We start from the raw sequence: 15191 nt of genomic DNA, 5'->3' as shown, positions 1-15191 counted from the left end.
TTCAAACTGATGTACATAATAAATTGAAATCTCATCTATTTATTTATAGAAGAAAGCAAGTTGATGCGTAAGCTACTACTTTAAGTTGGTTGTATATCCATAAGGGATTATGGAAATGACAAACACTTACTTCTTTTGTGTTAACTTAAAAAAAAAACATATCTTTTCTTACAAACGTTGACCCACAAATCGAAACAAGTCGTATGGTCACAAATTGAAAACTAGAGGTGGTTTTGATTTTTGAACCGACGGTCTTCTTCTTGTAGTGGCGTAATTTTTACCGGAGAAAAGCCATTCAATTTTTGGAAGAACCAACGAAACATAGTAAGAGTAGTTATAATGGCAGAATCACTTCAGCTACCCATTATCGACCTTACTTCCCCTGATCGTGTTTCCGCCGCTCGTGCAATTCGTCAGGTTTCTCTTTTTCTTTATTATCTCAAAACCAATGTAATTGGACTCTTTTACTAAATTTTTGATCTTGAATTATAAGGTCAGGTATTCAATCCTTTGTGTTTTGGTGTAGGCATGTGTAGAAGTTGGTTTCTTTTACCTTATAAACCATGGGGTTGAGGAAAAGCTGTTTAAGGAAGTGCTCGAGCACAGCAAAAAGTATTTCTCACTGCCAGTTGAAGAGAAGACGAAACTGGTACGGAGGAACAACAGAGGTTATACTCCCCTTTATGCTGAGAATCTCGATCCCTCTTCTGGTACCCAAGGTAGTTTTGCTTTTTCATGCTCTCTGTGTTTGCACAAAACCAAGTTAATTTAGCACTAACATGAGTTCATTAGTCACTGGTTTAGGTAAGAATGCATATTAATTAAGGTGATAAAATTTATCTAAAAGATGAATGTCTATTGATCTGATGTGAACATTCGGTGGAGATGTTTTTGATGTTTGCATTGACACAGAACGTTAGCTGCTGCATAGCAGAAGGCTGATATTACAACAACAAAGACGACCCAGTAAAATCCCACTAGTGGGGTCTGGGGAGGATAGTGTGTACACATACCTTACCCCCTACCCCCAGGGAGTAGAGAGAATGAAGGCTGAAATTCTGTAAAAAAAAATTAATTTTGCTGCTGAAATTACAACATGATAAATTTTTTTTTTGGTTGAGTTGGTCTCAACCATGTGGTAAATCAGTTAATTTCATTAGTTATAAGCATAGATTAAGCTACATTGATCCTATCCAAGGTCTTGTTTACCTAAAGGCTAGCTCTTTGCCTAACAAATGTTTTCATGTATAGATTTTCCTCTTATGCCACTTTTCTTCAGTTGGCTTTTGTTGGTTACATTTGCGAATTGATTTTGGGTATAGTAAGACAGAAGGTAGCTTAAATCTTGAGTTAATTGTTTCGTCATTGGAGTGCAGGTGACTCAAAAGAAAGCTTCTACATTGGTCCTCTGGAAGACAGTAGGGCTGTTGGTACCTTGAATCAGTGGCCTGCAGAAGGTATTCTCTACATCTTTATTTGAGCTTACAGCATGATCTTGTCCTTAATATACTTAGGCTCTTGGGGTTTGTTTGTCTTCATTATGGTGATATGATCCCTATAACAAGAAACATAGATTTCTACCATCAAAAGCACCCTTTTCTTTATTCGTGCATCAATTCCCGTGTGCTTCGAGACATACTTCATGTTTGAAGCACAGATTTCTCCAGAAACATGTGTGGTGACTCTTTGATGTTTTCTTCCATTTTGGGATGTCTAGAAATTCTGCCTTGTTGGAGATCAACCATGGAAGATTACTATAAAGGAGTCTTGTGAGTATCACTTTGATATTTTTTAAAAGAAATTTTGGATTTCCTTATTGCCTAGACTTCATCTTGATATAAACAACTGTAACACCAACATCTTTAAATGATTCATATCACTCAGTTCCCTGTGCTTATAATTTTGTGTAACTGAAAGTTAAACGTTTAAGTTGCATCTCTGACCATTGGTCTTCATCTTCTTGCTAACAGCTCAGTGTTTTGCAGATTGCTAGGTTACTTGATTTGTGGTTGATTTGACTTTTTTGTCTCAGGGATGCCGGGATAAGACTAATTTCACTGATTGCTTTGGCATTGGAATTGGATGAGGACTTCTTTCATAAAGCAGGGGCATGTGATTCACCAAATGCATTCCTTCGTTTGTTACATTATCCAGGTTTAGTTCCATAAACGGCATCTATCTTTTTGAGTTCTTTTTCTTCCTGTTTTTAATAGGTGATCAGTACATGTTTTCTGTCTAAATATTAGTTTTGCTGTCGCACCTCAAGATGATATGAAGTGGGAGGGAAAAGGGGAGACATCTTTGTTGATTGATGCTTGTGAATATGCGAAGACAAGTTTTCTCAGGGTGGACTGCAGTTTCTGTGCTATTAGTGTTCTTTCTTTGGATTATGTATATTTGTTTAACGACGCATTATGAACTGGAAAAGTGACTACTTATTGAATGCTCCTTTTTACATAGTCAATGTTTCCATGCTTGATAACTGCATCTGATGCAATACTTGAATTTCCTTTAAACTATAGGGTAGCAATGTCGCGAAATGGTTTAAATCATGCAAATTGGACAGTGGGGCTTCCAGCTTGATCATTAAATCAAATGCTATATGTAAACTTTCTGTAGGTGAGTTACAATTATCTGAACAAGTGGTGTATGGTGCTTCTGCTCATTCAGACTATGGGATGTTAACTCTTCTAGCTACAGATGGTGTTGGTGGACTTCAGGCACGTCTGATATGAAATGTTTTTTCTTTTATCCAAATGTTGGTTCTCATGAATGCATATATTAACTGGTTCTAGAGCTAACAGGTTTGCCGGGAGAAATTCAAGCGACCTCAGATATGGGAAGATGTGCATCACCTCAGTGGGTAGGTTCGATGGTCATTCAAATATAGATATTTTTGATTGATGTATTCTGGAGTCAGAGACAAGCCTGATCAAGATTGAATTTGAGCCTCTTCTAATGAGTGAAAAGTTTCAATGTGAAAATGATGAGCATTGTTCTGTTTATCTAGTTTGGCAATATTCCAGTGTTTCCCTTTTGTCCATGTGCGCCACTCTAGAAGGCTGCAACCAATGTGAGGTGTCAATCATTCCGATAAATTTGCTGATGCTGGATGACAATCTGCAAAACGCTATTCAGATGTGGAAAGGTTTTCTGTTTTCTTGAATGTTATAATGGGATATTCTCACCACATTTAATGATTTGGGGTTCTATTGCAAATGATCCTTTTAGATCCACTTCAAGACCATCTCTTAAATTTGTTGAGATAAAGGGACATTCCTATATCTGCATCCTTATGCACATCCTGAGTGTCATCTACTACTTCACAGAGCTTCCCACTACTTAATATGTGAGAAGTTCTCTTCTATCTTTCTTTTTCCTTTTTTTCTATGTATAGGGGCTTCCTATCTGCATTCTGTAGTGACCTCATGAATGTTCCCAACCAGTTGAACGAGTTCTTTACTGTCATGCTTAATATTCTCTAAAAGGCTGTTAAATTGTCCTAGACCTCTTCCCAGAACCACACTTCCACCCAAAAAGACCAAAAAAAAGTAGAAGAAGAAAGACCCCTTCCCCTTCGGCTTAAAAACCTGTTCCTGATCACAGTCCTACTGTCTTGAGTCTATCACAATTACAGGTTACAGATTGTTGTTGACTCGTGATCCAAAATGGAAATGAAAATTTAGGATCCTTTGCTTAAACTAGATTTAATTCAACCTTGATTCAACTGGATGAGTTAGTCATAGATTGTTCCCTTGTAGATGAGATACCAGAAGCAGATATGTTCGAGTTAACCAAGTTTTCTTCACTTAAATTGCGAAGGAAGATGGTCAGAGTAGCAGGCAAAAGCCTCAAAACTCCTCTCATCTTTCTGTGTTAATTTCCAAGATCCCTTCTACAAGGTACTTATCGCAGCATTGTTATTCAAAAGTAACCGCTTTATAAAGTCAGAGATTTATTAGCAGGTGTGTTTTGTATGTCTTTCTCTCTGTGAACAGATCTAAATACCTTCTTGTTTACCTTTTGGAAAAGTTTTTGAGAATTGCTTCATTAAGGGGCTAATCTATTTCCAAGCATTATACCGTGAATGTGTTGGCCAGTATTTTCCTATGTCATCGCCAACATTCCCTTTCTACTCTATTCAATGTTTAATCTACTCTCTGGCTTGATTATGTAGTATAATACATGGTATCATCACATAACTGCTGAATTTTCTTTCCAATTGTTGTTCTGCAGGGCTTTCATAGTTAACATTGGAGATATGATGGAGAGATGGACAAACTGCTTATTTCGGTAGTGCAAATCTCTTCTGATCTCTTTTATATCTAAAGACAGCATAATCCTTCCCTAGGGTCTTTACTTCTGGTTCAAGAGATGTTATATTTCTTCATATTGCCTTTTCCTGTGCTGAAAGTTCATTTTACCAAATTCAACAGTAACATAAACTATACATTTGTAGGTCTACGTTGCATAGAGTTATGCCAACAGGGCAAGAGCGTTTTTCGGTAATCAAGATTTCATCATATGTTGCTCTCCTTTTTCTTGTCAAACTCTGTGTTTTACCCCTTATTTCATATCAATGCATGTCTGGGAAATATTGATATTTATGGTTTGATTAGTTGAATCCTTGTTCTGACATGTTTGGGATCCATCATCTTTGCAAGTGGAAAGAGGAGGATACAAGTATTACTAGCAGTGGGGTGGGGAGAGAGAAATAACAGCTATATTCTCTGAACTTTCAATTAAAGGGAACTCCCAAGAGAGCTGATCTAGCGCAGATGGTAGCTATTGTATGTTGGAAAATGAACTTCCAATTAAAGGGAACTCCCAAGAGAGCTGATCTAGCGCAGATGGTAGCTATTGTATGTTGGAAAATATCTCCACTGCTCGGTGGAATGTTGTATATATTATACAGAATGTCTATGAAGGAATTCCGCATTAAGTGACACATTCTCGCAATCTCTCTTTTCCATATTCTCACATGAGATATCCTAAAAAGTACTTTGTAAGAAGATCCTATAAAGTAAATTGTTTTAGTGAAAAGAATATATGTCTTTGTGGCTTTTTCTGCTGCAGCTTATGCAATATATCTCATTTCTTGCCATATGCTATCTGATAATGTATGAACAATTCGAAGCGTTCTAAATATACTCTTGACTCTTCATTCTGCTGGCATTAGAACTATGCAACTTAAGCTAACAAAATACTGGTTGCAACATGTAGATGGCTTTCTTTTTAGAGCCAAATCCAGATTGTGTGGTGGAGTGCTTGAAGAGTTGCTGTAGTAATTCATCTCCTCCCAGGTACTTGCAAGTTTTTTGTGCTAGCGGTGAGCCTGATGCTGTCATTTTGAAAATATGTTGATGACTTTGGTCAAAGCTTTAATCTGTCCTTTTAACATCTCCTGGACTTGCTCTTATTGTTCATGGATGTTGAAGTCGTAAAAAGAAAATTCCACCGTGAAATTCTGCAAACTTAATTAATTTCTTATAGGGAGATCTGCCGGTGTGCCTTTATGCTCTTTCATAAAGTTTTTCCTTCAAGAGGCAGCTGCAGGCTTTCTCATATGATCTGTTCGATACGGTAGGATGATCCCAGAATGCAATGCGATTCTGGTGGTCATTCTATTCCCATATTTGGTATTCTTGATTCTGTCATAATTCCTATTCCTGGTCTTTCCCAAAACTTTTTCTTTCCAAAGTTGGTTTTCTGGCCGTCCCTTGTGCCTACTTGATGCAAAATTATTATCCCACTCTCCCAGAACAGAAAGGTAATTCTGGTGTTTCGTTCTATTCTCATGTTTGGTATTCTTGACTCCTTCATAATTTTGATTCAGTAGTTGACACCGTTCATGCCTTCGGTGGAGTTGCCATTCCATTGAAGGGTGCAATCAAGGAATGGTCTATAGAATGCTATTCTACCCTCAACTTTTTCACGAGCCCTCTTCTCTCTCGCCTGCCCCTTTACTCCGCTGCTTGAGTATGTGTATGGCAGTCCCCTTCCCCCTTCCTCAATCTCCAGTACTGCCCCTCCTAAGCTACCCCCTACTTTCCCCTAGGTCAAGACAATTAATTCCCGTCTTTTCCCCTGGCCTTCACCCTTGCCCCTCTGCCCTCAAGTTTCGCCGACACCTATTCCCTCCTCACAGCCAGCCATCTCCTATATGGTTCCACATTTTACTCACTAACATGTTATCATTTCATTCTAACTCGTTAAATTGGCATACGAAACTTAGACTAAAGTACTTTGGTTGCTTTCCGGCGTTCACTGCAACGGATACCAGTGTCAGGTGCCATATTACGATTCCATTTCATTATGCTAGACTTCTTTGTGCTTTAGCATTTGCGACGTTAAATTTACTCAGTCTCCCTCCCCAAAACCCCAAAAAGGAAACCAAAAAAAAAAAGGAGAATCCAAACTAAGAGGGAGAATGGTGGGGATGTGGACTTCATATTCTGAAAAAGATAAAATAAATAAAAAATTCTCAGGGCACAAACTCACAGATGGATTGGGTTATTCTTTCCTTGTGGTTAAGAAATTGGGCACTTGAATTTTGTGGTAAAGAAACTAATCAGGATAAATAAGCCATATGGATGCTTCCGGACGTGACAATTGTGATCTCTTATTATGTCTCATTTCAGTTCTTTCCTGTTGAATTTTCAACAGATTCCCTCCAATTCGGGCCGGAGACTACTTGGAAGAGCGCCTGAAAGTTACTTATGCATCATAGGTGAGTGCTGTCTCATTGTTACAATAACTTAAATATCTTTCCAATTACCACACTTTGATCAGCAGTTGTCACATGGAATGCTTATTACAAAATTTACGTGTAAGCATTTTGAATTGAGTCTCTCGTCTGTTTGAGTTCTCAGTAGACATATGTCTGAAGAGGTCACTGTAGGGAAAATAAATTTAGGTTGTTGCCTCGTGTATTTTCCTGTGAAATCAGAATGATCGCAATGCCTTTAGTTGTTCTAGTGCAGATTTTGCGCGAGCAGTGGTTGAATTATGTTACGGAGTGAGATTGTTGTTTGCTGATGAAGTTTATGGATGTTTGAAGTATATACATTGTTTTAGCTCGATATTGGTGTGACTTGGTATTCAGCAACTTCTTTCACAAGTTAATATGTTGGGGACAGTTTGAGATGGAGCAAGTTCTTGATCTACGCTTGTGTAAAAGAGCTATTTGACACTGTTTTGTAGGCAATGGCATTTACATTATCACTAGTCTATTTCTATGTTTTCTGCTGTCTTTAGTTTGTCTTACCCTTTAAATCACCAAATAAATTTATATTTGCATACGTGGAGAAATGGCGCCAAATAGCATGGTAATTTTTTAATTAATTATAGATCACATAAGCAATGCTATTTGATTTATGTTTTTCCTTTCTGCATAACTAATACACAAATAAGTTATGCGAGGATCTATATAACAAAAATAACCTTCATGAAGTAAGCAATATTTTATTTTGTAAAGAATGAATAACTATTTTAAATTATACATTCTATTATTCATTTATGCAACAAGTGAATGGTCTAATAATCAATAATTTCTGCCATCATTAATTCCTACATTAAGAATCATTGTATAATAATTTTTATATTATTAATTGCTGCTATATAATTCTTATATTACTAATCTATGTATACCTAACTTTTAAAACAGACGACTCTTAAGTGTGTGACTAATAATACATGATAACTTGAGGGTTCTCGTGCCTTTTCCATTCGGGATCCTTTAGGTTGTTGACAAATTATGCCATGATTATAAACAGAATTATAACATGAGATTTAACTAATGACGAGATAATTTAGTAAATATACTTTTATTTGTAGATGTTTGGTTCATTGGATTATAAATGTGAAAGGCGGGCTATAATGTAAAATATGTGTTTCATTTTACACACTAAATAAACTTGGACAAGCTTTTTTCTCAACTGGTCTTAGGGTAGGGTTGCGCGTGTACCTATATCAATGAATAAACAAATTTTAAAAATTACATACATATTATTAGATAATTTCTTTTATAAAATAAAATTTAAGATTTTTTTTAAAAATTATAAATGTTATTCCATTAGTTAGCTTAATGATAAATGATGAAAAGTGCATATTTTTGAGTATATTTGCATATTAATTTTTGTGTGCGCGGGAGATTACATGATTTTCAAAGTGAAACATACCCATTATGTGTTTCTTATGTGTAGGAACGAGTTTGGATGATAAATGATCAAAAGATGACAATTCGACACAAAAAGAAGAAATTAAAGGAGTGGAAGCTCGTCTATTCTCGTGCGTGGCACGAAGTCGGACGCGAAAAAGGAGAAAAGTTGAGGCACAAAACAGCGAAGCGAAGCAAAGGCACGGAGCGCTTCGCGAAATGGAAGAATCTCAAAAGATGGATCCGCGTCAAAGTCCGCGTCTAGACGCGAAGGCAAACGCGGATCCGCGTTAAAGTCCGCGTCTAGACGCGAAGGCAGACGCGGATTCCAGCTCTCCCATCCGAAGTTGGATTGAAGAATTCCGCCCCTCATCAACCCTAGGTCATATAAATACATCCTAAAACACCACTTTGAAGAGAGAGGCACTACTTTAGGGTTAGACAATACCCTTGGAGGCAAGAACACGCTAGGAGCAAGGAGGAAGATTCAACTACGAGTTTTTCCCATTCTTCTTCCTATTTTATTGTTGGTTATGAATTGGAGTATTGTGTTTTCACATACTTTTATGAATAGCTAATTTATTATCTAGATTTTTGATGGAACCTCTTGGAGGATGAATTGTTGTTATGTTTTAATATAATTTAACCTTTGGTTTTATCTACTTGTTCAACTACGTGCTTATTTCAGTTGGTTGAATGGCCATTGATTGACTGTGCCTATTTAGTATGTGTTGCTTGAGAAAGAACATATATTTAGGTGGTTGTTGAACAACGTCACTCCTAAAGTATATGAGAGATCAATACGGAAGGTTTAAAAGCGGGATTAGAGATAACGAGGCTTTGACGTGGTCATAATGAGCGGTTAGATAAAGCCAACTAGCGTAGTTCGAGAGAATATGTCTAGTAAATTGTTGTAGTTGCTTGAGAGAGAATTACGGCACCTAAAGTGCTCACGATCAGTAGAGAATACACAGGCAAAATTATAGGGAACATAGCTAGAAGGATTCCGACAATTGGGAAAATCATAACTCTAGACCTCCTTAATTTAGTCTCCAACCCTTTGTCTCGTTAGTTGATAATTTTACCTTTTTCTGGTATTTGTTAGTTAATTAGTTAGAAATATAAATCCCAATCTTTATAATTTAGAAAATTGTTCAAACTTGTCTTCTCAGTGATATTAAATAGATATAGCTAAGCCTTAGTTCTCTGTGAGATTCGACTCCGGACTTTTAGACCGGATTATATTTGCAGCGACCGCTTATCCTTTTTAGGACTAGAGTTGGGCGTGATCACTTAACAAATGAAGGAATTTTATTTAGAGCCTTATTGTGATTTATCCGGATATATGCCGGAACTTATAAAAATTGTTGTTTTTATTTGACCTAATACTGAAAATAAAATATAAAAATATTTTTTATCACAATTCTTTAAAGATTTGACAAAATAACACAAATTAAAAATAAATAAGAAAAAGTTGGCGTTATATCTTTTAAAAATTTGATAGTGACAATGTTAAGTTTAAAGAATGACTAGTATTGAACTAATATTTTACAAGAAAAAACTTAGCATAAATATTTAGCGAGACGTTTTCATTTGTTAGACTGAATGCAAGAAAGAAACAAATGACGACTCACTTATAATCTGATTGTCTTCTACAATTTTATCTTATTGCTAATTTGTACTTTTACCGATTTGAATCTTAATTTTATACTATAATTGATTTTGCTATATTTTATGATTTCTTTCACCATCGATACTCTTCTTATAAAAATAAATTAAGTGTTTTGTCAATTTAACAAATAACTTTTCTTATATGATAAATTTGTAAAATAATTGAATTGGATTTGCTAATTAGTTAATTCAATAAATTAATTATTTTGTTCTCAACATTAAAAGAAATAACTTAGTTTTTATCAATTTAAATTGTAAATATTAGCTTATTCTAATTTTTAAATATTTGACAATAAATATATTTTTTTTCAATAAGAATTCAATTTTCAAATAGTAATAAAAATCATATGTTTTGAATCTTTATGTTTTGAGAATTCGTAATTGCTAACTCACGTTTTTCATAGTAAAGAATTTCATAGGAATAGTTCAATACTAACTCTAATATTAATGGCCTTTAAATAAGGAAATCTATATAAGGTAAAAGTGTTATTCGATTTCAAAGTTCCTTCCTACCTAGTTTAATTACGAAAAATATAGTAATAAAATTTTAGGTGATCTTAAAATTCTTAAATTAGAAAAAATAATTAACTGACTATTTTGTCTAGTATAAAATATTTTTTAAAGGGTAAAATAAGCGAATAACATTTCGCTAAGTGCCTTTATACTTTTAATATAGTATAGATAAATAGATAGATATAGATTTTAATGATCTAATGATAAGATGTACAGTTGCCCCAATATTTTGGGACGGTTCTAGTTAAATCTATCAAAATGTTAACGTACCATTTCAATAAACGGAGAGAGAAGAAACCAAAATTCAAATAACAATTTGTTAAAAAATTTATTTTGCCTGTTTTTCCATTTTGGAAACCAAATTAGCCGTTAAGTGTAACAGAAATAGACTAAAAAGGTGTAAAAATTATGTATAATTTGGATTTGACCAAAGATGAAATTTTATTATATTTAACTATTTAATTTCAAGCATAATTTAAATTATTTATGACAAAACAAAAAGGTTAAAGACTTGAAAAATAAATATGCGTGATGGGGATTTGGACAAATATAGAATTTTATTATATTTAAATATCTAAGTTTGAGACCAAGAATGATTAAATTATTTTTATAAAATTAAAAAGGGCAAAGGCTTGGAAAAAGAATTGCCTTCCTAGTATGGTTAAAAAACAAACTTGGAAACTTAGAAGGATTTAAGAAGAGTCCTCTTATTTGGGATTTGTATATAGTTAAAATAAGGAAGTATTTAATAAACAGATTTTTAGTTGATTTTAAAGTCCAAAATATTAAGGAAATAATTAAATGACTATTTTGTATAGTATGAATTTTATTTTTAGAGGGTAAAAAAGACGAACGATATTTCGCTAAGGGTCTTCGTACTTATATAGTATATATATATATATATATATATATATTTTAACCTTAATTTTCTTAACAAACTTTGAGAGAAGCGTTTAAAAAAGAGCAAATGTATCATTATTTTATCCCGTTATATCATAGAGTGTCGTACAAATATAATATCACAATTGTAATATAAGCAACCACGAGATTTAGTATGTCAAAATTAAAATTCAATCACATTACTTTTCACATTTTATCCCCACTTTGTTATCCATTATCCTTCTGACCAAACGATCCCTTATTATTTTAGAGTTGATACCTAAAATTCTTTCAAATCACATTTTTATTAGTTTTTTACTTAAACTATTCGATTTCCTTAAAAAAATCCTGAATTATATTGCCCTTATTTAAACTCCATCATTGCTTACCTAGCATAATGTGTGTAATAACTCGCTTGGGAGCACGTGACAACAGCTAAACAAATCTACCAAAATAGCCCATCTAACAATATGTAATCGCTAATTAGCCTAACCCTCTTTCAACTATGTTTTTTTATAATTAATATTCTCCTTATTTTCTTTATATCTATCTTTCTTCCTTGTTTTTTTTACCGCTCTTCCTTATTTTTTTTCACCTTTATTTTGTATTTTTCAACTTCTTCTTCATCTTTTTTTTTTAATTTTCTTTTCTTCGTTCTCTATATGGGTTCCCTCTGAAAAGTTTTCTCCCTTTGATCTTTTGTTTCCTCTAAAAAGATTTATTCTCTTTCTTACATATCATATACATATTATTGAAAGAATACTCATTTGAATCTTCTTATTATATCTAACACCTTGTAGATAATAAAGTCGAATCTCTTGAACCTTATTTATGTAATCTAAAATTAGAATGTAGTTGCTGGCCGGTTGGTTTCTTATTTACAAAATTTTATTTTGTGTAATCTTGTTTATGTAATATACGGTGCTTTTTAATAAATGCAATACTATATGCCTTAATTTTTTTTTTGGTCATGCTACAAAGTTAATATAAATAAGGATTTATTCAACTGGAGTCTACCATAAAGTACATTCACATTTAAACCTAAAATTAACACATTGCATTAGATACTATTTTAGCTTAAACTCAAAGAATTAATCAGCCATCCGAGAGTAATACATCCTAAATAAACTACAAATTTTCTTTAGTACAAACCATAGTTAGACGCACCTCTAAGAATTCGATATGAGATTTTAATATATAGGATAATATAGTTCAGGGGGTTTTGGGAATTCCAAATAGTTTAAGTAGGTAACTGACAAGAAAATTATCGTTTGGAGGGGTTTTAGTTAAGTTAAATAGCCACGTGTAATGCCGCATGGCACGTTTTTTTAGATGCTTAGGAGTGTGAATTAACAAGTGGGTTTTAATATGAAGGGCAATATAGTTTAGGGAGTTTTTGGGGATTCGATTGATTGGTCTGAGGTTATCGACAAAAAAGATTTGTCTAAGCCACTTCGTTGACACTTACAAAACATAATAGTTTAGGGGGCTTTAGGGTATTAACTCGCTATTTTATGAACAACACATATCATGAAGCGTCTGTTTGGAAAGCCACCCGTTAATGGTATAATTACTAGGGTAGTAATTACGATGATATGTTTGTTTGTCATAACGTAGATACAGTGTGATTACAGGCGTATTGTTTGGTTGCACAAGTGTAATTACACAGTTAGATTCAATTTTAAATGAAGTAACTATCAAAACTTAAAAGTTAATATAATAAATATATATAAATGATTTTTATAAGTATAAATGATATTGGATTTGGTATTTCATATGCATATTTTTTCTTGAATATACATTAATTAGTAATCATATATTTTTAACTGATATAGTAAAATAATTGATATTTTTTTGAAATTAAAAGTTTAATTAATTATAAAAACTAATAGGTTTTGTAAGAATATCATGGAATGCATGTTTGATAAAATAAATTAATATTTATAAATATAATGTCATAACATTATTCAAATATTTGACAAAACTAATCTATCAATTCTAACTAAAAAGTTAACAACATCCAATGTGAAATAACAAGCCAATACTACTCAAACAAGTAAATTGAAACCATAAATATAAAATAATTTCAAAATCAAAAAAAAAAAAATTAATTCAACATATGTCAAATTCCAACGTAATAAAAATAAGTTCCAATACAACTTAAGATTAAGAAACATAATAAGTTTACAATCTCATTCAACAATAAAATTCTATTTTAATGACATCACTCGTTATATGTCAAGTTTGTAATGACTCATTATTTCTAATATTAGGAGGTGTAGTTTTAAAAACTAGAATAATAACACAGTTACGCTAAATGAAGAAAGTAAGACAAATAAAAAAATAAAATATACGAGCAATTACATAGAACCACAAGAAGTAAAGGTAGAGAAATAAAAGACAAATAATATCAAAAAAAATATTTTAATATTTTAAAAAGAAATTAAAAATTAAAGTAAAATAAAAAATTAAATTATAAAAAAAATTAAAATAATAAAAATAAAAAGTTATAAAGAAAATAAATAAAAATAAAAAATAACCTTGTAATTACTCCCTATAATTACCGCACCTTTCCAATTAGATCGCATCCAATTTCATACTGACCAAAATATGTCAAACTATCTAATTACACCCAAATTCACGCTTAGCTTTTCAAACAGGCTCGAAAAGTTAAGGGTACATTAATGGATTCAATAGAAAGTCGAAACGTACCAAATCAAATAGAACTACAGCCCTTTTGGATAAAAGTTAAAACAAAGGAAAACAAATTTAGAATCGAAGAAATTTTTTTTGCGGGTGATCTGAAACTCCAAATTTCAAATTGTTAAGTCTCTCTGTTATATGTTCAATCTCAATGGCGGCTCCATTCTTTTCAACGCCTATTCAACCTTTCGTTTATCAGGTATTCTGCGTTTGTGTAACTCGACTTTTCCTTAATCAGTGTAGTTTTGGCAATTGTTTTTTTTTTGGCTGACCATCAGTTACTAACGACTTACGAGTATATTCTTTACTGAGTATCCGTTCCGTAAGTGTATTAAATCTTTTCCGAGGTTCTATTTCTAACTGGTTTGTGAATCTTACTTGGGAAGTGAAATTGTTACCTCATGTTCCGAAGTCTTCACTTCAATTTTAGCTATGTAACGACCCGACCGGTCGTTTTGAGTCCTAGCACTCCGTTCAGCAGTTGGAGGCCATGAACAGCTTCATTTCAGGTATTATGACTTGTACGCGTGGTCGGAATTAAGTTACGGGAAGTTGAGAGTTGATTTGGAAAGAGAATTATTACTTCAGAAGCTTAAAGTTGAAAGAATGAACTAAGATTGGAATTTTGAGTAAACGACCTCGGAGTCAGGATCCGAAGGTTCCAGCAGGTTCGTATGATGATTTCGGACTTGGGCGTATGCCCGGTTCGGGTTTGGGATAACCCGGGAGCGTTTTGACGCCTATTGTGGAAGTTAGCATTTTAGAAGGAATTTCATAGTTTGGCTTGAAGTGCATTTCAGTGTTATCAATGTCTGTTTGGGATTCCGAGACTGTGAACAGCTCCGTATGGTGATTCTGGAGTTGGGGGCGCGATCGGAAGTGAATTCGGAGGTCCGTAGGTCATTTTGGAGCCATTTGGCTAAAGATAGAAATTTGAAGGTTTTTGAGAAGTTTGACCGGAGGTGGACTTTTTGATATCGGGGTCGGAATCCGATTCCGAAAGCTGGAGTAGGTCCGTAATGTCAAATATGACTTGTGTGCAAAATTTGAGGTCAATCGGACCTGATTTGATAGGTTTAAACATCGGAAGTAGAAGTTTGAAATTTCGAAGTTCATAAAGCTTGAATCGGGGTGTAATTCATGGTTTTAGCGTTGTTTGATATGATTTGAGGCCTCGAGCAAGTCCGTAATGTGTTTTGGGATTGGTTGGTAGGTTTGGTTGAGGTCTCGGGGGTCCTCGGGTGGATTCCGGGTGGCTACGGATCGA

At 33.8% G+C, this 15191-nt stretch overlaps 1 protein-coding gene and 1 pseudogene across 4 annotated transcripts; both read left to right on the top strand.

Annotated features, from left to right (window-relative positions):
• On the top strand, positions 139–7299 carry LOC109227190 (2-oxoglutarate-Fe(II) type oxidoreductase). Of its 4 annotated transcripts, none has more exons than XM_019392248.1 (12): positions 140–417; positions 527–719; positions 1377–1457; positions 1718–1769; positions 2033–2154; positions 2620–2720; positions 2805–2863; positions 4237–4293; positions 4460–4505; positions 5224–5303; positions 6667–6730; positions 6979–7299. In XM_019392248.1, the coding sequence occupies exons 1-11, from the start codon at positions 340–342 to the stop codon at positions 6728–6730; spliced, it is 933 nt and encodes a 310-aa protein (XP_019247793.1). In that variant the 5' UTR covers positions 140–339; the 3' UTR covers positions 6979–7299. The 4 variants fall into 4 exon arrangements, with proteins under 4 accessions (XP_019247795.1, XP_019247793.1, XP_019247794.1 ...); XM_019392249.1 differs by having other exon boundaries at positions 6970–7299; XM_019392247.1 differs by having other exon boundaries at positions 141–417; positions 6984–7299.
• The window catches only part of LOC109227971, a 7020-nt pseudogene continuing 5651 nt past the window's right edge, over positions 13823–15191 (top strand).

The sequence above is a fragment of the Nicotiana attenuata genome, chromosome 6 (genome assembly GCF_001879085.1).
Source record: "Nicotiana attenuata strain UT chromosome 6, NIATTr2, whole genome shotgun sequence".
NCBI classification, from domain to species: Eukaryota; Viridiplantae; Streptophyta; class Magnoliopsida; order Solanales; family Solanaceae; genus Nicotiana; species Nicotiana attenuata.
Note: the sequence above shows the minus strand (reverse complement) of the source record. Positions and strands in the feature narration are given on the sequence as shown.